General features: G+C 37.1%; 1 protein-coding gene across 8 annotated transcripts in view; it reads right to left on the bottom strand.

Annotated features, from left to right (window-relative positions):
• ARHGAP42 (Rho GTPase activating protein 42) overlaps window positions 1-22893 on the bottom strand; it is a 287300-nt gene that overhangs the window by 75469 nt on the left and 188938 nt on the right. For all 8 annotated transcript variants that reach the window (XM_077867592.1, XM_077867593.1, XM_077867594.1 and 5 more), the window contains one exon: window positions 9711-9821. In XM_077867592.1, the coding sequence (XP_077723718.1) occupies window positions 9711-9821 (111 nt within the window). The remainder of the gene's footprint in view (window positions 1-9710; window positions 9822-22893) is intronic.

The following is a 22893-nucleotide window of genomic DNA, read 5'->3' as shown; positions in this document are numbered from 1 at the left end:
ATCAGTAATAGCTTATATAGCACTTTATTATTCCCAACAGTTTTAGAATCAAATTACTATTTGTCACTCTAATAACCCAACCAAATATAAACATTGATACTGCATTTATAGATAATCATTTAGCAAAACCACTACAACACAGCAAAGGAAAACCATATTCATAATTCCCCAGCCCATTAATCACTGAGTTTCAAGTCTTAAGGCCCAAAGTTTCCAGTGATACCGTGAATGACAGAGAAAAGTAAGAAAAGGGGCTAGGGCCTAGCATGGGGGTGAGGGAAGAACTCTGAAGCAATGAAGCAGTAATTCCAAAACTGCTCCTCAAACTAAGCAGAAGAACTGGGATATAAAGGCTTTTATAATGATGTGATTCATTCCTTGTTCCCAAAGAAATTAATAACTGAAAATCTTAGGGAATCCACTATCTAGACTACTAGAACTGATAAACAAGTTCAGCAATGTTGCATGATACAAAATCAATACACAAATGTCAACTCAATTTCTATATATTTGGAATGAACAATCTGAAAATGAAATTAATTCCATTTATAATAGTTTCAAATAGTTTCAATAGTTTCAAAAGAAGGAATAATTAATACTAATTAATAATACTAAGGAATAATTTTTAAGTACAAAATTTGTTAACTTTGAAATGTATAAAACACTGTATAAGGAATTAAAGAAAGTTTAAATAAAAGGAAAATACTTCATGTTCATGAATTAGAAGACTTAATACTATTAGGATGGCAATATTTCCTCAAAATGATGTACAGATTCAATGCAATCCCTGTGAGAAGCCCAGCAACTTCTTTATAATAACTGACAATGCTGATGCTAAAATTCATATGGAATTGCAAGGGATCCAGACCACCAAAACAATCTTAAAAAAGTGGAACTAAATATTTAGACTCACAGTTTTCAATTTCAAAACATAATACAAAGCAATGGTAATCAACACAGCATGATACTGGCACAAGTATAGACATTAAACCAATGTCTAAGAACTGAGAATCTAGAAGTAAGCCCACACATTGATGGTCAACTTATTTTCACAAGGGCACCAAGACCATACAATGGGTAAGGAATAGTCTACTCAGCAAATGGTTCTTGGACCACTGGATAACTAAACACAAAAGAATGAAGTCAACGCTACTTCATACCATAGACAAAAATGAACTAAAGATGACTGAATTGTATGATATGAATCACATCCTCATAAGACTGCTTTTAAAAAAAATAAAATACACTTCACATACACAGAGTACTATAATGCATAGAAAGAAGTCCAAATCTCTAAGATCTCCACATTTGGTCACTGGAAGCTTTAAGAAGATTGGAAACACAGGGCAGAGGCAAGGCATCAATGTCACCCAGGACAAGTGTCTAGCCTGTGAGTTAAACCTGTACTCTATGCTACTCCTTACTTGGAGGAAACTTAAGGATACATTAGATGATACCCTAAAATAACTACTGAGTGCTTTAAGTTTAATATTCAGAGGAATATTCAGAGGAATTTTTTGAATGGAAATGAAAGAGTATAAAAATATTATCAAATAAATGGGAAAACTGAAGAAAAGAGGTCCAAAGATGAAAAGCAGCCGGTCAACTGAAGCCTGGGGAGAAAATTTTTAAAGAGGATGATAAAAGAAGGACAGAAGAACAAATGAAAGAATTAACTGACATGTGCATACATTCAATTAATAAAAAAAGGTAAAACTTTTTGAAATCATGGCTATATATTGCATCAGCAGTCAAGAATCTATGGAGTTCCTAAAGGCAAATTTCCAAGATTTCAAGGGAATGGAATTCAGATGAAGTGGCTGGAGGTAGTAAATTGGTGTGGTAAAAAACAGAAACAACAAAGGGCTGTAGCCAACAAGGTAATTAAAGGAGACATACAAATGGCCAACAGACAAATGAAAAGATGCTCAACATCATGCATCCTCAGGGAAATAAAAATCAAAACTACAATTAGCTATCACCTCACACCTGTCAGAATGGCCAACATTAACAACAAATGAAACAACCGGTGTTGGCGAGGATGAAGAGAAAGGGGAACCCTCTTACACTGTTGGTGGGAATGTGAACTGGTACAGCCACTGTGGAAAACAGTATGGAGGTTCCTCAAAAAGTTAAAAATAGAGCTACCCTACGACCCAAAAATTGTATTTCACAAAGTATACAAAAATACTGATTCGAAGGGATACATGCACTCTAATGTTTACAGCAGCATTATGAACAATGGCCAACTTAACAGAAAAAGCCCAAATGTCCATATGTCCATTGACTGATAAGTGCATAGAGAAGAGTCACAAACTGAAATTATATATATACATACATGTGTATATTCATATATATGAGAAATATATATACATTCTATACATACATACATACATATATAGATACAGTCATCAAAAAAATGAACTCTTGCCATTTGCAATGATGTGAATGGAGCTGGCACATGTGGATTTTGCTAAGCAAAAGAAGTTAGAGAAATATGATTTCACTCATATGTGGAATTTAAGAAACAAAACATAGGGTGAAAAAAGAGGCAAACCATTAAGCAGAGTCTTAACTACACAGAACAGAGTTGCTGGGGTGGGGGATGGGTTGGATGGGTGATGGGTATTGGGGGACATCTGTGGTAGTAGGCACTGGGTATTGTGTATGGGTGAGGGATCACTGGGTTCTGCACTGAGACTAGTATTACACTGTATGTTGACTAACTACAATTTAAATAAAGCCTTGAAACTACAGAAAATAAAGAAAAAAAATTAAGCTCAGCAGAAGCTACATTTAGATAAGGTCTTTACATGGCTGATTTCTAAAACAACATATAAGCGGATGAGTCAATCAATCCAAGGCAATGCATTTTTTCTTACTTTTCCAAAATTCTATTCACTATCTTAATTGCTTTTGCAAATTTCAAAATAACATTAGCTAGAACTAAGTCCAAGAACCAATATAGATTTTAAGATGTATGATCTGAGGACAGCTTTATTGTTTCATTTTTATTTTTTTATTTATTATTATTTTTTTTAATTTTTATTTATTTATGATAGTCACAGAGAGAGAGAGAGAGGCAGAGACATAGGCAGAGGGAGAAGCAGGCTCCATGCACCGGGAGCCCGACGTGGGATTCGATCCCAGATCTCCAGGATCAGCCCTGGGCCAAAGGCAGGCGCCAAACCGCTGCGCCACCCAGGGATCCCTTGTTTCATTTTTATAAAATGACCTTATTTAAGTTTTCAGTAGGTTAGAAATTTACCTGTAGTCCCAAAGTTTTTTTGGGAAAAAAAAAAAAAAAGACATTGTCTTGTTTGCTCACTTTAATTTATCTTAAGTTGAATTTTCTTTTTTAAAAATACCTTATTTATTTGACAGAGAGAGAGAGAGAGAGAGAGAGAGCAAGTAAGGGGAGCAGCAGAGGGAGAGGGAGAAGCAGACCCCTGCTGAGCAAGGAGTCTCATACAGGCCTCCATCCCAGGACCCTTGGATTATGACCTGAGCTGAAGGCAACTGCTTTACCGCCTAAGCCACCTGAAAATTATAGTTAAATTTTCTGTATTAAAGCTAATGAACCATACTGAAAAAGAACACAAAAAAGTTTAACTTTCAAGACCTGTAGGTCTATATACTATTTGACTTTAACTTAGCAAGTAGCTGTTATTGAGTCTCAAAATTATTCAAACTTTCAACAGCCCCAAAAGTAATTTATAGTATACTTCATGATATAATAAATTAAAAAGCTAAAGCATATTAAGCAGATTAAGTGAAATTTTCTTTAGCAAGAGATTTAAAATTAAATTAACAGACTAAAGGCAGAGTGTCAAAAACAAGATGTTCTAGTTTACATCAATGGTTTATTTTCATTTTTCACATTAATTTTAAACATAATGCAAAAAGACTAAAATGAAGTCTAAAAAGAATATTAAAAACATGGTCTTACAACATTTATTTATTTATTTATTTATTTATTTATTTATTTATTTATATTTATTTATGAGAAACAGAGAAGGAGAGGCAGAGACACAGGCAGAGGGAGAAGCAGTCTCCATGCAGGAAGGCCTGACGTTGGACTCGATCCTGGGTCTCCAGGATCATGCCTTGGGCTGAAGGCAGCGCTAAACTGCTGAGCCACCCAGGCTGCCCTCTTACAGCATTTAGGTGTATATTTTAATGCATGTTAAAATAAAAAAATGTGTTTTTGAAGCAGTTATATCTGGCTTTGAAGCCACACAAAAACAATTCATCAGTATTGCTGCCATATGTAGTGCTAACAGTGTGAGAGCTCAATACTAGCTAATACTAATGTTAATGATCCAGTTACTTGCCTTGAGTTGCCTCACCACAATATTGGGAACTACAATTTTTATTCCCAATTTACAGATAAAAACCTAAGGCACACAGAGTTTGAAAAACAAGCAGATTTGCACAGCTGTAAGACTGGACTAAATTCTATCTTGCTTCCTCACAGGCATTATACTTGTCTGTCACTACAGGAAAAGTTGTGTGTCAACTGCAGCCTGGGCAGGGAGGGGACCACTTTTTAAAAAGGATGAAAAAAAAAGAATGGAAGAAGGAATAAATGGATAGATATGTGCACTGATTCAAGCACCTTTGCCAAAGTAAAAGTCGACCCTGTATTTTCTTCTAATTTTAAGTAATTAAAATAACTTTAAAATTTTCTATAGTCATCCATTTTACTTGGTCAGAGCAAGTGTTAAGGAAGCAATAATCATTATAATCATATCCACTGAGACAGTGAATGCTACAACATGACCTCAGCTCTACATTCTGAATTCCTGGGTCTCCCTCTCTTGCAGTTTGTGATCTCACGCAACTAACAATCTTTCTGTGACTTAACTTCCTCTTCTATAATAACAACTGCCTAACAATAAAGCTGCTGTATGGGCCATGTGAGATAACACAGAGAACACACACGACACATAGTAGTTGCTCGCAAAACATTAGTTTCAGCTAAGTATGCTAAAGAATATAATCAAAACACACCAACTGCAGCTGAATGAACCATAAGGGAGTTAAGTCATAAAAAGATTCTCTGGGTTTCTGAGTCACACACTTTCATGTACCATAATATATTTCAAATACACCAGGGTTCAAGTCTCTTAGGTAAGATGTTCATGTTCAGCATACTTCAGAAGCTTTTTCTCCTAATTTCCCAAAATTCTCATAAGCTCCAAGCAATTCAGAGAAGTAAGAAGGACTTTAGATCAAGAGTCAGGAGATCATGTTTTTCCCTCTCTAATCTTTTCCCCTCATTTTAGACCTGAACTTATATATCTTGTAGGCAAATCTGAAAGGACGAAGTTTAGCACTGTTTAACAGAAATAGAATGTGAATAAACTAATGTGAAATATTAAATTTTCTAGTAGCCACATAAAAAATCTTAAATCAAGTGAAATTTAATATTTTCCTTAATATGATTTATCCAAAATATTATTTCAATAGTTAAGCAATATAAAAGAGGTTTTGAGATATTTTACATACCTTTTAGTATCAAACCTTTACAACCTAGTATGTGTTTTACATTTACAGCCCATCTCAATCTAGACTATCATTTTGAGTGCTCAATAGCCATACCTGGGTGGTTGCTACCATACTGCATAGTGTAGATCTAGAGATCAGTTAACTTAAATCACTTTCTATATAAGATATGATAAACTAAACTATATATGTGATAATTAAAACTATGTATCTAATGGAGAACTGAGTTTAAAAGCTTATTTTGTATCCTTTAAAAAAATTACAAAGATTTATAAAAAGTATATAAATGTCCCCTATTCTTCTATGTATTAGAACTGGCCTTTCCTCGAAATAATGGCACTGTAGGAATATTTATTTCTAATATAGTAATATCCTTTTACCCAAGGTTTTGCTTTCTGTGGTTCAGTCACCTACAGTCCACCACAGTGTGAAAGCAGATAATCTTTCTTCTGACATATCATTAGGTCAACAGTAGTCTAACAATAACAATATATTAACAACACCCACATTCCTCACCTCATTTCATCTCATCATAGAGGTATTTTATCATCTTACTTCACCACGAGAAGGGTGAGTACAATAAGATATTTTGAGAGAGAGACCACATTCACATATCTTTTATTACAGTATATTGTTATAATTGTTCTATTATTAGTTATTATTGTTAATCTTTTACTGTGCCTAATTGATAAATTAACTTTTATCATAGTTACATATGCATGTGCAGGAAAAAAACACAGTATATATAGGGTAGTACCACTCTTGATTTCAGGCATCCACTGGGGGTCTTGGAATATATACCTGTGGATAAGAGGTGGGTACTATGGCACCTCTTGAATATTCTGTAGAGATTTTTTTATGTCAAGTAGTAAGATTTCTTTTTTAAGATTTTATTTATTTATTCATGAGAGACACAAAGAGAGAGAGAGGCAGAGACACAGGCAAAAGGAGAAGCAGGCTCCATGCAGGGAGCCTGATGTGGGACTCAGTCCTGGATCTCCAGGATCACACCCTGGGCCGAATGCAGCGCCAAACTGCTGGGCCACCAGGGCTGCCCCAAGTAGTAAGATCTTGACACTAATTTACACAATGTAAAATTATCTCAAATAGATCAATATTCCTACTTTATGATATTTAGTGCCAACTATCATTCCCTACTTATAGTTTCTATTCTACTCTATGTCTTATAATCTGCAGAAGACAGATCCCAACCTTGGGCATTTTCCTTTGTCTAATGTTTACTTGTTAAATAAATATGGGCTAAAACTAGAGTAGACTACTAGACTTCTGAAAATGAAACAATGATGCAACAGGAATTGAATTTTCGGTAGAACAAAAAAAATTAAAGTTTTCTTTTTTTGTTTTTGAAATTAAAAGATAATTTCTGCAAAATTAATTTGTAAATACATAACCTAAAGAGCAGCATGCCCATGTTTTATTGCTCCCATTTCCATTTTTCTCATGACTGCAAGGGAAATTAAATAGAACTCCATGGATGAAGCTGTATGGCTAGAAATGAGAACAAAACTAAACTGATAGCACTATTTCAGTTTGGCCAGACATTCCAATAAGAAAAATATAGCAGCCAAGAAAATATTTTGGAAGAAGTACAAATTTAACATTGATTTTGATTGTGGTGTCACAAAAAAAGGCATGCACTACAGAAGATTTAGCAGACAATTCATTCCCATTTGGGATATAGTAAAGGGAAGGAATAAAACACTTTTCTTTTTTTTTTTTTTTAAGATTTTATTTATTTACTCATGAGAGACACAGAGATTGAGAGAGAGAGAGAGAGAGGCAGAGACACAGGCAGAGGGAGAAGCAGGCTCCATGCAGGAGCCTAATGTGGGATTGGATCCCGGGTCTCCAGCATCAGGCCCTGGACTGAAGGGGCGCTAAACCACTGAGCCACCCGGGCTGCCCAATAAAATACATTTCAACTGAAGCACAGTTTTCACCTCTCTACATGTATTACAAAAGGATTTACAAATTCTTATCATTCCATCAGTCACCTGTGAGCTAACACTTTTACAGTCTTCTTATATGTATGAATGATGTCATCTGACGGAATGGTCTAGTTCACTGTTCCCAGATAGTATATGGTATAAAAAAGGCTTTAACAGGGTAATAGGCTACCCACATGTCCCTCTCCAGACATGTCTCTCTCCAGGGGAGAAAGAGGAGAGTTTTACAGGTGTCAAAGAGTCATTCCAGCTGCAAGGAAGAAAAACAACAAAGCAGATGAGCATAGTATCTGAAAAGAATGGGAGCAGGTAAGGAACAAGCATGAAGAAATACCATCAGAAATAATGAGCATACACTAAAAGTTTAGTGTCAAGAAGAACTAAAATTCAGAAATCCCAAGAAATAGCTCCAAAGGAGGACGTTTGTCAGCAAAGGAGAGCGGTTTCAAAGAGCCATAGTGGGATTCAGAGGCAGGGCTTCATCAATGAGAAGGAGAACAGGAATTTTAAGTATTGGTCATCTTCCTAGACCGTGGGTTGTTAGGCTGCCTCGTTCTCAATGAGCCACAGATAACTTCAGCAGACCCCCTAACTCATACAAAATTTAATGAGATTCCCCCCACCCCGCCCCAACATCTACTCAATGAAAGATTACTAACTCATTTTCAGGAATTTAAGGACTTAGCTGTTTAGCAAACAGAACTTGTAGTTAAGACTGTTATCCCAGATAAAAGGTAAAAATTAAATCCCTGAGCCTGCATTGTGGTCTTTAGTTCCTTAAATTTGTCTAGTTGAAGCATTAGTCTTATATACTTGTCTAATGCCCAATTTATGGGAGAGAGTCAGGTTGCTTCAGCTAAAGGAAGAAAAGTGAAGCAGAAGTGGTTGGGAGCCGGGCAGAGACTAAACTCTTCCCAGCCTCTGCTCTGCCTGTTTCCCATTATCCTTAGGGAATCAGTGATGGGTTTCCATCAAGAAGTTAATTTTATCAAATGTCTTTTAAAATGTATTTTCTTTTTCCTTCTCCCCATCATCTCCACTTAAATAGGAATAGGTACTTTATTTATTATAAACAAGATTTTTTAAAAAGATGTTTTATTTATTTACTGAGAGGGAGTCTATGAGCAAGAGCTCAAGCAGAGGAGGAGGAGGAAGAGAGAGAGGCAGACTCCCCGCTGAGGAGGAGACACGTGGGGCTCCATCCCAGGGCCCCGGGATCATGACCCGAGCCAAAGGCAGACGCTCAACCGCTGAGCCACCCAGTTGCCCCTATAAACAGATTTTTTTGACAACTGACATAGAAACAAATATATGGATTAAATAATCTTTTAGATTACCTATGTATTTAAATATTATTATCCTTTCATTTAACAGGAATTGAGCATTATATATTAACAGAAGATTATCTTGACTTCTAGAACTTACCTGGATTCATTACAGATGATGCTTTACTCAGGCAATATTGTAACATATTATGCTACTACTTGAGGAAAAAATGCTAAGAAAATGAAGTAAGCTTAAAAAGACCAGCCACCTGTTTTTTCCTGTAATGCAATTTACATCAGAGAATCCATTACTTTTTACACTGACTTAGGAAAATAAATGACTTCATAGGGAAGTCAGGCAGATCCTATCCTTGTGAGAAAGTGGAGTGGAACAAAGGGAGAAATATAACCTTATGTTTTCTCCTTTCACCTAAAGGTTGAGTAAATGGGTCACTTCAGTGGTGAGCTAGATTTACTCAGGTATGTATAATGTAAATCCTTTTAAATTTTTAATTTTTCCATTAATAAGTTTTTAAGAGCAGTTTTAGGTTTATATAAAAATTGAGTAGAAAATATAAAGAGCTCTCATATATTCCTTCAACCTCCACCCCACAGTTTCCCCCATTATTAACATCTTGCATTAATGTGGTACATTTGTCACAAATGATAACCCAATAGTGATACATTATTATTACCTAACCTCTATATTTTACATTAGGGTTTACCCTTTTCATTGCACATTTTGTAGGTTTTCACGAATGTGTAATGACATGCATCCACTATTATAGTATCATATAGGATAGTTCCACTGCCCTAACTGTGCCCTGTACTCCACCTATTGAGCCTCCTCTACATTTCCTTTCCTTTTTGTCTTTAAAAAAAAATCACAATTTTCAACAGAAAAACATTACAAATTTTGTTTTCATAGGATGTGTTAGAACTACTATTTTGTAGGGAAACTGAAGCTTACCGGTTCAACAAATTCAAACTTCTTTTTTTCTTGAACCTCTTGAATTTTAAAGACATATTCTAGTGATGCTTCATAAAAATTTTGATGTTCTCGGTCAACCTGTATATCTGCCTAAAGAGTAAAAAAAAAAAAAATAAAAGGCAAATCATGACACACAGTGTAAATATTCATGGTTCTATGTAGAAAATGATTCAAATTCTGTTCTCCAAAATCTTTATTAAAAATTAAGCTCTACAAAAGAGTTTTAATATAGCAATTATTATTATGTTTTGAACATATACTGAGACCAGGAAAACACAGTCCTTGCACACCAGAGCTTATATGATATGGAGTGTGAAGTTGGGGAAAGTAAGCATACAACAGTCACCATAAAAAATATAAAAAAGGCATATAAATATATATGGAAATCGATCATAGAAAAAGAAACTAAATTCAGGAAGATGGTGGTGGTATGAGTTGAATCTTAAGATGAACAACTGGCAGTGAATAGTGAAAAATAAAATAGTCAACTCATGAGGAAGTAAGGAGGCATGAAAGAGACTGAGTTTGGCAACAGAGTAAAAAAGTAGAGGACAGAAGGTTAAAGTAAGGTTGGCATCACAACTTTAAAAAATCTTGGATATTTTATAACAAATTTGGATTTTAACTGAGGGAGAATCATTTGAGAATATTCAGTAGAGTCACATCATTAGATAAACTCTTAGAATACTGGTAGCAGAACCAAAAAAATTTCAATGGTCCTAACCCAGTGAATCATGCTCTAACACTGTTTGCACATTTATTATGCATAACTACAAGAAGGTTCTATTGATTAAGAGAGGGAAATGTTATCGAGATAATTTCCTCCTCCTTTTTTTTTTTTTTAATGTTGCCTCCCCTCTATGCCCATTATCATCTGATGTCCTTTTTAAAAGGCTTTTCTTTCCCAGTTTTGTACTCTACACTGCCAGCTGAGTTACTAAAAGCAGATGAAAAGAAAGGAATGGGCTCTCTGGAGTACTAAGTATCCAACAACAATAATTTGGGAACAGAAAATGCTTTGGAGACATTTTACAATGGTAATTTCAGATATAAAAGTTTTTTAAAAACGATAAAAGTTAGGTTTGCTGGCTTGGGTATCATAGCATATTAGTTTCATTTGAAATACCTTTAATAATTATTTACAATAACTTTATTTATAGAAATAAAGTAACCCAGTATTATGAGCAACTTATTAGAGATTTTTAAGGTCGAGAATTCTAACTTTCCATCTAATATACAAAAAGAACATATAAGTCAGGTGGGAAATTTGAGTTTCCTAGTGTATGTATATAAAATGGCATTCTATATAAATTATTATATTTTCTTCTTATCACAGTATTTACAGAATGAATGGTAAGCAGGTATAGGTGGTGGCATGCTAATCGATGTTCAACAACTGGGTCTCTGGTGGGGATGCCTGATGTCTCTGTCTATGCCAGTTTCTGTGGTGTAAATATTCCCAAAACAGCCAGTTCCAAATCACAAACCTAACATCACTGAATGTGGAAGTTAGAAAGAGATAAGAACATCAGCTCTCCAAAAGAAAGCTCCAGTACAACACTGGATGTAAAGGATGTAAAAATATTTTCAATATCAGAGATAACATTCTATGCCACAAGTTACTTCTGAAGGTTTTCTTTAAGAAATAATGACATTGATTGTATAGACTAGCACATGGGAACAAACTAAAATGTTGAAACACCTTTACAGCATAAGATGGCTGTTTGTGGTCAACAAAGCTGTGAGGAAAAGAGCAAGGTGGTCCTGAGCGCTCTCGCCTGAAAGACCTGCTTATAAGGCTGGTTCCTGCTGGCTTCTGGGAATGTGGAATTCAGGAAGGCACCTTCCACCTAAGAGTAGATCACAGTTATCTAAATTGTGCCAGTAATATGATTTACTTTAAACACCTGCTTTCTTTTTGGGAGTCTGGAATTTAAGGATATGATGAATAGAGACTACTTATGTGACCAGCCCCCTACAGACTATGAACATTCAATCTATAATGAGTTTCTAATAGACAATGTTTTACATATGCTGTCACAACTTTGGGCTGGGAGAGTGAAGCATGTTCTCCCACTGGGAGAGGACTCTTGGAAGCTTGTGCCTGCTTTCCCCCAGACTTCATTCTACATGCTTTTGCTGATTTTTCTTTGTATCTTTTCACTAATATATCAGAGCAGTGAGTCCTCTTAGCAAATCACTAAACCTAGGAGTGGTCTTGGGGGCCCCTGACCTAAGAGTATTAAGTCATTTCCTCAGAAACTTATTGACCAAGCACAATCCCATGTCATCAAAAGATGGGGAGTGGGGGCACAAAGAAGGATAAAAGAAAATAACTGCTCTTACAGTTTTCCATCAACTGTAGTCAACAAATATCAATAGATATTTTCCATCAACTCCAATCTAGACAACTATATTCAATATACCAAATCTGCTTTGAAAAGTCATCCAGAATGTACAAAGGTTACAGAATACTACAGTTTAATTTCTTTCCAGATCAAGATTTAGAAAGACATTCTTTCACTTAAGGTGGCTCTCTTTAGTATTTATGCTCATAGTGTGCGGTTCACTAGAAGCCACTTGCTCATATATCCACCATGCATTTTATTTTGTAGTGGATAAGTAGGATAACCATGTAATTTATTGTCCCCATTTTTAAAACTGAGAGGGAACGTTAGGAATATTTATGCCAGAAAAAATATGTATAAACTGTTCTTTACAAGACAAAGGGAACTGTAAAGTCATCCTGCTAAAAAAACAAGTTAATTTCTTAAGAAAATCATATAGTTCTGCAGATACTTAAATTCCTCCCCAACCACAATAAGCTACCTACATCAACTTAAGATAAACTTAAGAAAAAGCTTCATGTGATATTTGTCAAATCACCTGCAAAGGAGAAAGAATTTAAGCTGGACTCTGAAAAATGAAGAGATTTAAAGCAGGTGGAGATAAAAGGAGAGGAATTTGAGAGAGGGAATAGAGTCAAGGAAAGTTATGTTTCAGTAGATTGCAAGGTAAGAATAATAAGAACTGAGAATTATCGCATAAGATAGAATGAGCACAAACTTCATCATATAGAGGGGACAGAAACTTGAGAAGACATTGATTTGTCAAAGCAGCATTTCAAGAAGGTTAAAGTAGGGATAGTGTTGGATATATTGATTAAAAGGCAGGGCTGGGTGATTTAATGATAAAACAGCACTTATTTGATAGGTGTTTATAAATCCCAGTAAGAAAAGGAAGTTGAAAGATGTGGGTATGAGAAGGAAGGGGTGAGAAAAAGCTAAAGATAATTTTGATCACAAGAAAAAATGTCAGCATTAACAGAGAATTAAAGCAACGAGAAGTAGGAGCAAATCTGCGAAAATCATGATGTGAAATTTCACACATTCATTAAGAAGTGATAGTCTGAAGTCCTGGGAACCAGCAGCAGGCAGTGCAGCTGGCCAGGTGTGATGAAATCATGACCCAGGAGACATCCATTAAGATGTTACAGAGGGTACAGAAGAAGAGATTTCAGGACACAGAGACTATAATAACAGAGGCATGAAGGTAGAATTGAAGGCATTCCCTTCATTTAGGAAGTGGGGATAAGAGGAACCTGTTGAAAGACTTTAGTGAACATGGAAAACCAAAATCTGACTTTCTACAAGAAACTCTTTTTATCGTTTCTTTTCTGGATTATAGAAGAACTATTCATTATTGTAAGCTTACTTATTATTATCATAACATAAATCTAAAAATATGAATTATACTCCAAATGTTAATATCTTGATATGTAACACACAAACTTAAACCTGAAAAATACTGTATATTCTGCTTTAAACTCTAATTTTTTCCCCAATTTAATCTAATGAATATTTTTCAATGTCTTTACATAATTTGCAAATAAACTTTTTACAATCATGTTACATTCCATTTTCATGAAGCTACATTGGTATATTTACTCCAATCATTCATTTGTGCCACTACTGATGTTTCTGAATTTTTACACTGTGAATAACTCTCACATCAACATATTTATACAATTTGGTTTTTTGCTCATGACTGATCATTACTCTTAAGTAAATTCTGACCAATATAAATCATTTCAATTATCTTGCTCATTTAAACTTTGTTGAAAAAGTAGCCAAATTTACTTCAGGACTGACTGAAAGAGTTTATGTTCTCACCAGAAAAGCAAAAGTATACTTAGTTTCTCATACTTTCACTAACTATGTATGCTATCTTCTCATAAGTCACAATACTATCCTGCTGCAATTACTAAATTGCATCATTTTCTTGGGACATATGACATTGAAACTTAAAACGCTTATACAAAAAAGACACTTAAAATGCTTATAATGGTTTATATTTCTTCTTTGATGAAATGCCCTTTTATATTCTTTTAAAAACTTCTTAAATTAAAACAAAACAAAACAAAACTTAGGGCAGCCCGGAGGGCTCAGCGGTTTAGCACCACCTTCAGTACAGGGCTTGATCCTGAAGACCCAGAATCAAGTAACATGTCAAGCTCCCTGCATAGAGCCTGCTTCTCCCACTGCCTGTGTCTCTGCCTCTCTCTCTCTCTCTCTCTTTCCCTCTCATGAATAAATAAATAAATAAAATCTATAAAAAACAAAAAAACTTTTTAAATTTTAATTTCAATTAACATACAGGTATACAATACAGTGATTCAACAATTCCATACATCACCCAGGGCTCATCAAACAAGTGCACTCCTCGATTCCTATAACCTACTATCACTCACCCTCCCGTGCTTACTTCTCCTGTGGTAGCAGTCACTTTCTTCTCTGTACTTAAGAGTTTGATTCGTGTGTGTGTGTGTGTTTTTCACCTTTGCTTTTTCTTTATTTCTTTATTCTATTTAATTAATTTATTTTTTGTATATATTTTTTATTAGAGTTTGATTTGCCAGCATATAGCATAATACCCAGTGCTCATCCCGTCAAGTGCCCCCCCCCTCGGTGCCCCAAACCCCCCACAACCCCTTCAACTACCCCTTGTTCCTTTCGCAGAGTTAGGTGTGTCTCATGCTCTGTCACCCTCACTGTGATTTCCCACTCATTTTCTCTCCTTTCCCATTTAATCCTGTTCACTACACTATTTTTTATATTCCCCAAATGAATGAGACCATATAATGTTCGTCCTTCTCCGATTGACTTATTTCACTCACTTATTTCACTATAATACCCTCCAGTTCCATCCATGTCGAAGCAAATGGTGGGTATTTGTCGTTTCTAATGGCTGAGGAATATTCCATTGTATACATAGACCACATCTTCTTTATCCATTCATCTTTCGATGGACACCGAGGCTCCTTCCACAGTTTGGCTATTGCGGACATTGCTGCTAGAAACATCGGGGTGCAGGTGTCCCGGCGTTTCATTGCATTTGTATCTTTGGGGTAAATCCCCAGCAGTGCAATTGCTGGGTCGTAGGGCAGGTCTATTTTTAACTCTTTGAGGAACCTCCACACGGTTTTCCAGAGTGGCTGCACCGGTGCACGTTCCCACCAACAGTGCAGGAGGGTTCCCCTTATCCACATCCTTTCCAACATTTGTGGTTTCCTGCCTTGTTAATTTTCCCTTCTCACTGGTGTGAGGTGGTATCTCACTGTGGTTTTGATTTGTATTTCCCTGATGGCCATTGATGCGGAGCATTTTCTCATGTGCGTGTTGGCCATGTCTATGTCTTCCTCTATGAGATTTCTGTTCATGTCTTTTGCCCATTTCATGATTGGATTGTTTCTTTACTGTTAAGTTTAATAAGTTCTTTATAGATCTTGGATACTGGCCCTTTATCTGATACGTCATTTGCAAATATCTTCTCCCATTCTGTAGGTTGTCTTGGAGTTTTGTTGACTGTATCCTTTGCTGTGCAAAAGCTTTTTATCTTGATGAAGTACCAATAATTCATTTTTGCTTTTGTTTCTCTTGCCTTCATAGATGTATCTTGCAAGAAGTTGCTGTGGCCGAGTTCAAAAAGGGTGTTGCCTGTGTTCTCCTTTAGGTTTTTGATGGATTCTTCTCTCACATTTAGATCTTTCATCCATTTTGAGTTTATCTTTATGTATGGTGTAAAAGATTGGTCTAGTTTCATGCCTTTGCACGTGGCTGTCCAATTTTTTCCAGCACCATTTATTGAAGAGACTGTCCTTTATCCAGTGGATAGTCTTTCCTGCTTTGTTAGTTGACCATAGAGTTGAGGGTCCACTTCTGGGTTCTCTATTCTGTTCCATTGATCTATGTGTCTGTTTTTGTGCCGGTACCACACTGTCTTGATTATCACAGCTTTGTAGTACAACCTGAAATCCGGCATTGTGATGCCCCTGGCTCTAGTTTTCTCTTTCAATATTCCCCTGGCTATTCGGGGTCTTTTCTGACTCTACACAAATCTTAAGATTACTTAGTCCAACTCTCTGAAGAAAGTCCATGGTATTTTGATAGGGATTGCATTAAACGTGTACATTGCCCCGGGTAACATTGACATTTCCACAATATTAATTCTGCCAATACATGAGCATGGAATGTTTTTCCATCTCTTTGTGTCTTCCTCAATTTCTTTCAGAAGTGTTCTGTAGTTTTTAGGGTATAGATCCTTTACCTCTTTGGTGAGGTTGATTCCTAGGGATCTCATAATACATAATACTGGGAGACTTTTGGGTGCAATTATAAATGGAATTCACTCCTTAATTTCACTTTCTTCACTCTCATTGTTAGTGTATAGAAATGCCACTGATTTCTGGGCATTGATTTTGTATCCTGCCACGCTACCAAATTGCTGTATGAGTTCTAGCAATCTTGGGGCAGAGTTTTTTGGGTTTTCTACGTACAGTATCATGTCATCTGCAAAGATGGAGACTTTGACCTCTTCTTTGCCAATTTGAATGCCTTTTATTTCTCTTTGTTGCCTGGTTGCTGAGGCTAGGACTTCCAGTACTATGTTGAACAGCAGTGGTGAGAGTGGACATCCCTGTCTTGTTCCTGATCTTAGGGGAAAGGCTCCCAGTGCTTCCCCAGTGAGAATGATATTTGCTGTGGGCTTTTCGTAGATGGCTTTTTAAGATGCTGAGGAATGTTCCCTCTATCCCTACACTCTCAAGAGTTTTGATCAGGAATGGAGTCTGTATTTTGTCAAATGCTTTCTCTGCATCTATTGAGAGGGTGATATGGTTCTTGTTTTTTCTTTTGGTGATATGATCTATCATGCTGATTGCTTTACGAGTGAAGCAATCAACAAACCAGCCTTGCATCCCGGGATAAATCCCATTTGGTCATGGTGAATAATTTTCTTAATGTACTGTGGATCCGACTGGCTAGTATCTTGTTGAGAATTTCTGCATCTGTGTTCATCAGAGATAATGGTCTATAATTCTCCTTTTTGGTGGGGCTTTGTCTGGTTTTGGAATTAAGGTGATGCTGGCCTCATAGAATGAGTTTTGGAAGTATTCCATCCCTTTCTATCTTTTGGAACAGCTTTAGTAGAATACGTATTGTTTCTTCTTTACATGTTTGATAAAATTTCCCTGGAAGCCAACTGGACTTTTGTGTCTTGGGAGGTTTTTGATGACTGCTTCAATTTCCTCCCTGGTTATTGGCCTGTTCAGGTTTTCTATTTCTTCCTGTTCCAGTTTTGGTAGTTTGTGGTTTTCCAAAAATGCATCCATTTCTTCTAGATTGCCTAATTTATTGGCATATAGCTGCTCATAATATGTTTTTAAAATTGTTTGTATTTCCTGGGTATTGATTGTGATCTCTCCTTTTTCATTTGTGATTTTATTAATTAGAGTCTTTTCTCTTTTGCTTTTAATAAGGCTGCCTAATGGTTTATCTATCTTAATTCTTTCAAAGAACCAACTCCTGGTTTTGTTAATCTGTTCTACAGTTCTTTGGATCTCTATTTCATGGAGTTCTGCTTGAATCTTTATTAACTCTCTACTTCTGCTTGGTGTAGGTTTTATTTGCTGTTCTTTCTCCAGTTCCTTTAGGTGGAAGGGTTAGCTTGTGTATTTGAGTTTATTCCAATTTTTTGAGGGATGTTTGTATTGCGATATATTTCCCTTTCAGGACTGCTTTTGCTGTATCCCACAGATTTTGAACAGTTATATCTTCATTTTCATTAGTTTCCATGAATCTTTTTAATTCTTCTCTAATTTCCTGGTTGACCCTTTCATCTTTTAGAGGATGGTCTTTAGTCCCCACGTGTTTGAATTTCTTCCAAATTTCTTCTCATGATTGAGTTCAATTTTCAAAGCATTGTGGTCTGAAAATATGCAGGGGACAATCCCAATCTTTTAATATCGGTTAAGACCTGATTTTTGACCCAGTATGTGGTCTATTCTGGGGAAAGTTCCTTGTGTACTTGAGGAGAATGTGTATTCAGTTGCGTTTGGATGCAAAGTTCTGTAAATATTTGTGAAATCCATCTGTTCCAGTGTATCATTTAAAGCTCTTGTTTCTTTGGAGATGTTGTGCTTAGAAAAATCAGTCATTTGCAGAAAGTGCCATGTTGAAGTCTCCCAGTATTATGTATTATTATCTAAGTGTGTCTTTACTTTGGTTATTAATTGTTTGATATACTTGGCAGCTCCCACATTAGGGGCCTAAATATTCATGATTGTTAGGTCCTCTTGTTGGATAGATCCTTTAAGTATGATATAGTGTCCCTCTTAATCTCTTACAAGAGTCCTTGGGACAAACTTTAATTTATCTGATACGAGGATTGCTACTCCTGCTTTCTTTTGAGGACCATATGAATGGTAAATGGTTCTCCAACCTTTCATTCTCAGGCTGGAGGTGTCCTTAGGTCTAAAATGAGTCTCTTGTAGACAGCAAGTAGATGGGTTTGCTATTTTATCCAGTCTGAAACCCTGCGTCTTTTGATGAGATCATTAAGCCCATTCACGTTCAGAGTTACTATTGAAAGTTATGAATTTAGTGTCATCAAGATACCTATTCAGTCCCTGTTTTTGTGGATTATTTCTTTGGGCTTCCTCTTTCTTCCCCTTTAATATTTCTTGCAGAGCTGGTTTAGTGGTCACATATTCTTTCAGTTTCTGCCTATCTTGGAAGCTCTTTATCTCTCCTTCTATTCTGAATGAGAGCCTTGCTGGATAAAGTATTCTTGGTTGCATGTTCTTCTCATTTAGGACCTGAATATATCCTGCCAGCCCTTTCTGGCCTGCCAGGTCTCTGTGGAGAGAGAGGTCTGCTGTTACCCTAATATTCCTCCCCATTTAAGTTAAGGATCTCTTGTTTCTTGCTGCTTTAAGGATTTTGTCTTTATCTTTGGAATTTGTTAAGTATCACTATTAGATGTCAAGGTTTTGAACGTTTTTTATTGATTTTAGGGGGGATATCTCTACCTCCTGGATCTGAATGCTTGTTTCCCTCCGCAAGTTAGGGAAGATTAGATTCTTTCTTTTGTGGTGAGTTCTTCTTTCTAGTCATTTTGCTCAGTGCAGAGGGTAAAAACGAGTTGTATTGGAAAAAGGAAGAAAAAAAAAAAAGAAAAGAAACCAAACGAAAGCAAACCAAAACAAAAGCAAGAAGGAGTATTCTCTGGTTCTATATACTGTAAATCCCTCAACCTCCCCTGGAGCTTTCCAGCAATGCTCCGCCAAGAACTTGTTCTTCCCCTTACCTTCCAGCTGGTCTTCTGGGGGGATGGACCTGCTGTGCTGATTCTCCTGTGTGTGCCCTTGGGGGAGATGCCCCGCCCCCCAACAGGTGCACGGCTCAGTGGGAGCTGTTTATCCTGTGAGGCCTTTGTTCCCTGGGGGCCCGCTTTGTCCCAGGCACAGGGGGACACCAGGAGGAACAACACTGGCAGCGGCCAGCTCTCCAGCCCTAGAGTCAGCTCCCGCAGTAACTACCGCAGCTCCCAGTCCACACTGGCCTGGATGCTCCTGGGGGTGGTGCTGGTCTGTACAGGTTGGGGGCGCCCGGCGCTGGCAGGAGAGTCCTCGCTGTCATGTGCCCTCCCCACCTCTGCCAATCCCGGGGTGAGTGCAGGATCCTGGGCTGTGTCCGCTCGGCGCCCTGGGATCCCTTGTGCTGCTGGCATTGCTGCTGGGCCACGGCTCTTAAAGGCAGCAGGGCGCAGCCCCCTCCGGCAGGAGCCCCGCCTGAGCTTCTCCCGAGGCCCCTCCGGGGGCGCTGCAGCCCTTCCCCGAGCTTGTCGGTGTGTGCAGGCTCTTCCCCGGGCGCACCTCCCGCACCTCCCTGTCGGTGCCCCTGGGGGCCTGGAGGCCCCACCGCCCCTCCTGCGGTTCTGCCCGGTTTCCCTGCTAAGTGCTCTTCTGTCCAGGAAGAATCCGGTGCCGAGTTTTAGGCTCCCTGCTTCTCCGGGCCCGGGCTCTCCTGTCGCGGAGGCTCTGGCCCCAGGGCCTTAGCCCGGCTCCTCGCGGGGCCCCTCCCCCACCGGATTCCTTTTTATTTTTTTTCCTCCTTCCTACCTTGCTAGAAGCGCAAACTCTCTTCTTTGTAGCGTTCCAGCTGTTCTCTCTTTAAATCTCAGGTCAAATTCGTAGGTTTTCAGGATGATCTGAAACTTCTCTAGGGAAGTTGGTGGGGACGGGTGACTGGGGGGAACCTTATTCTCCCCCATCTTGCTGCTAGCGCCCACTTTTTTTTTTTTTTTAAAGGTTTTCATGTATTTCCAGTTCACACAGTGTGATAGTTTCAGGTGCAACATAGCAGTAACACTTCCATACAGGTTTTGTGCCTTAAAATATGTGTGAAATTATATGGTCTGTGTTTTCCTCTGACTGAGTTATTTCGCTTATTATACTCCCTACTTTCATCCACACTAGTACACATGGCAATATTTCATTATTTTTTATGACTGAGTAATAATCCATTATAGATAATAGTATTACTGTATAACAGTATAACATATATATATAATACTATTCCGTTATATATGTTTATGTACGGATACGTGTAGGTATATATACACATCCCACTTCTTTATCATTCATCTACGGATGGACACCAGGCAGCTTTCATATTTTGGCTATTGTAAATAGTTCTGCGATATACAGAAGGATGTATGTATCCCTTTAAATTCGTGTTTTTGTATCCTTTGGTTATATACCCAGTAGCCTGATTACTGGATTATATGGTAGTTCTATTTTTGACTTTCTGAGGAACCTCCATAATGTTTCCACAATGGCTACACCAGTTTGCATTCTTACCAGCAATACGAGAGAGTTCGTTTTTCTCCACATCCTCACCAACACTTTTTCGTATTTTTTATTTTAGCCACTCTGACAGGGTTGAGTTGCACTTTTGATTTGCATTTCCCCGATGATAAGTAATGATGTGCATCTTTTCATGTGTCTGTTGGCCATCTGTATGTTTCTTTGGAAAAATGTTTGTTCATGTTTCCTGTTCATTTTTTAACTGGATTACTTGGCTTTTGGGTGCTGAGTTTTACAAGTTCTCTATATATTTTGGATACTAACCCTTTATCAGATACGGTGTTTGCAAACATCTCCCATTTTGTAGGTTGCCTTTTAGTTTTTGTTGGTTGTTTACTTTGCTGTGAAGAAACTTTTTATATTTGATGTAATCCAAGTAGTGTTCTTGCCTCAGGAAATACCCAGAAAAATGTTGTTATGGCCAAAGTTGGAGAAATTACTACTTGTGCTTTCTTCTAGGATTTTTACAGTTTCAGGTCTCATATTTAGGTCTTTAATCCATTTTGAATGTATTTTTGTGTATGGTGTAAGAAAGTGGTCCTGTTTCATTCTTGGCATGTTGCTGTCCCGTTTTCCCAACACTATTTGTTCAGCCACCACCTTTTTTCTATTGGGCATTCTCTCCTCCATTGTCAAAGATTAACTGGCTATATAATTATGGGTTTATTTCTGGGTCCTCTAATCCTGTTCCATTGATCTGTTTCTGTGCCAGTACCATACTGTCTTGAGGACTACAGCTCTTTAGTACAACTTAAGGCCTGGAATTGTGATACTTCCAAGGTTTTGCTTTCTTTTTCAAGATTACTTTGTCTATTCGGGGTCTTTCATGGTTCCATACAAATTTTACAATTATTTGTACTATTATTTCCTGTGAAAAATGCTGTATCTTGATGGGGATTTCATTGAATTTGTAGATTGCTTTGAGTAGTATACACATGTTAACAATATTTGTTCTTCCAATCCATGAACATAGACTGTCTTTGCATCTCTGCCAACTTCAATTTCTTTTAGCAGTGTTTTTAGTTTTTAGAGTACAGGTTTCATCTCTGGTTAGGTTAATTCCAGGTATCTTATTTTGGGTGCAATTGTAAATGAGATTTTTAAAAAGATTTTATTTATTTATTTGAGAGAGAGAGAGCATAAGCAGGGAGGAGGGGTAAAGGGAGAAGCACACTCCTTGCCAAGCAGGGAGCCTGACGCAGGACTCAATCCCAGTACCCTGAGATCATGACCCGAGCTGAAGGCAGATGCTTAACCACCTGAGCCCAGGTGTTCCAAGATTTTTTTCTTAATTTCTCTTTTTGCCTCTTAATTATTGTATAAAAATGCAATAGATTTCTGTGCATTATTTTTTGTATCATGCGACTTTATTGAATTTGTTTATCAGTTCTAATAGTTTTTAATGGAGTCATGAGGTATGTATTCCCTCTAAACCTATTTTGCTGAAGGTTTTTATCACAAATGGGTGTTGTACTATATCAAATGATTTTTCTGCTTCCATTAAAATGAATATGGTTCTTACTGATATAATATATGATGTTGATTGATTTGTGAATACTGAACCAGCCTTGCATCCCAGGAATAAATCCCACTCAGTTGTGGTAATGATTTTTTAATGTATTGTTGACTTCTGTTTGCTAGTATTTTGTTGAGGATTTTTGTATCTATGTTTATCAGAGATATTGGCCTGTAGTACTCATTTTCTGTGTGTGGTGTTGTTATCTGGTTTTGGTATCAGGGTAATGCTGTCCTCCTAGAATAAATTTGGACGTTTTCCTTCCTTTTCTATTTTTTTTTTGGAATACTTTGAGAAAAATAGATATTAACTATTCTTTAATGTTTGGTAGAACTTTCCTGTGAAGCTATCTGATACTGGATTTTAGCTTTGGGAATTTTTTGATTACTGATTCAATTTGTTTTCTGGTTATTATTCTTTGCAAATTTCCCATTTCTTCG

Source organism: Canis aureus, chromosome 23, assembly GCF_053574225.1.
Source record: "Canis aureus isolate CA01 chromosome 23, VMU_Caureus_v.1.0, whole genome shotgun sequence".
NCBI classification, from domain to species: Eukaryota; Metazoa; Chordata; class Mammalia; order Carnivora; family Canidae; genus Canis; species Canis aureus.
Note: the sequence above shows the minus strand (reverse complement) of the source record. Positions and strands in the feature narration are given on the sequence as shown.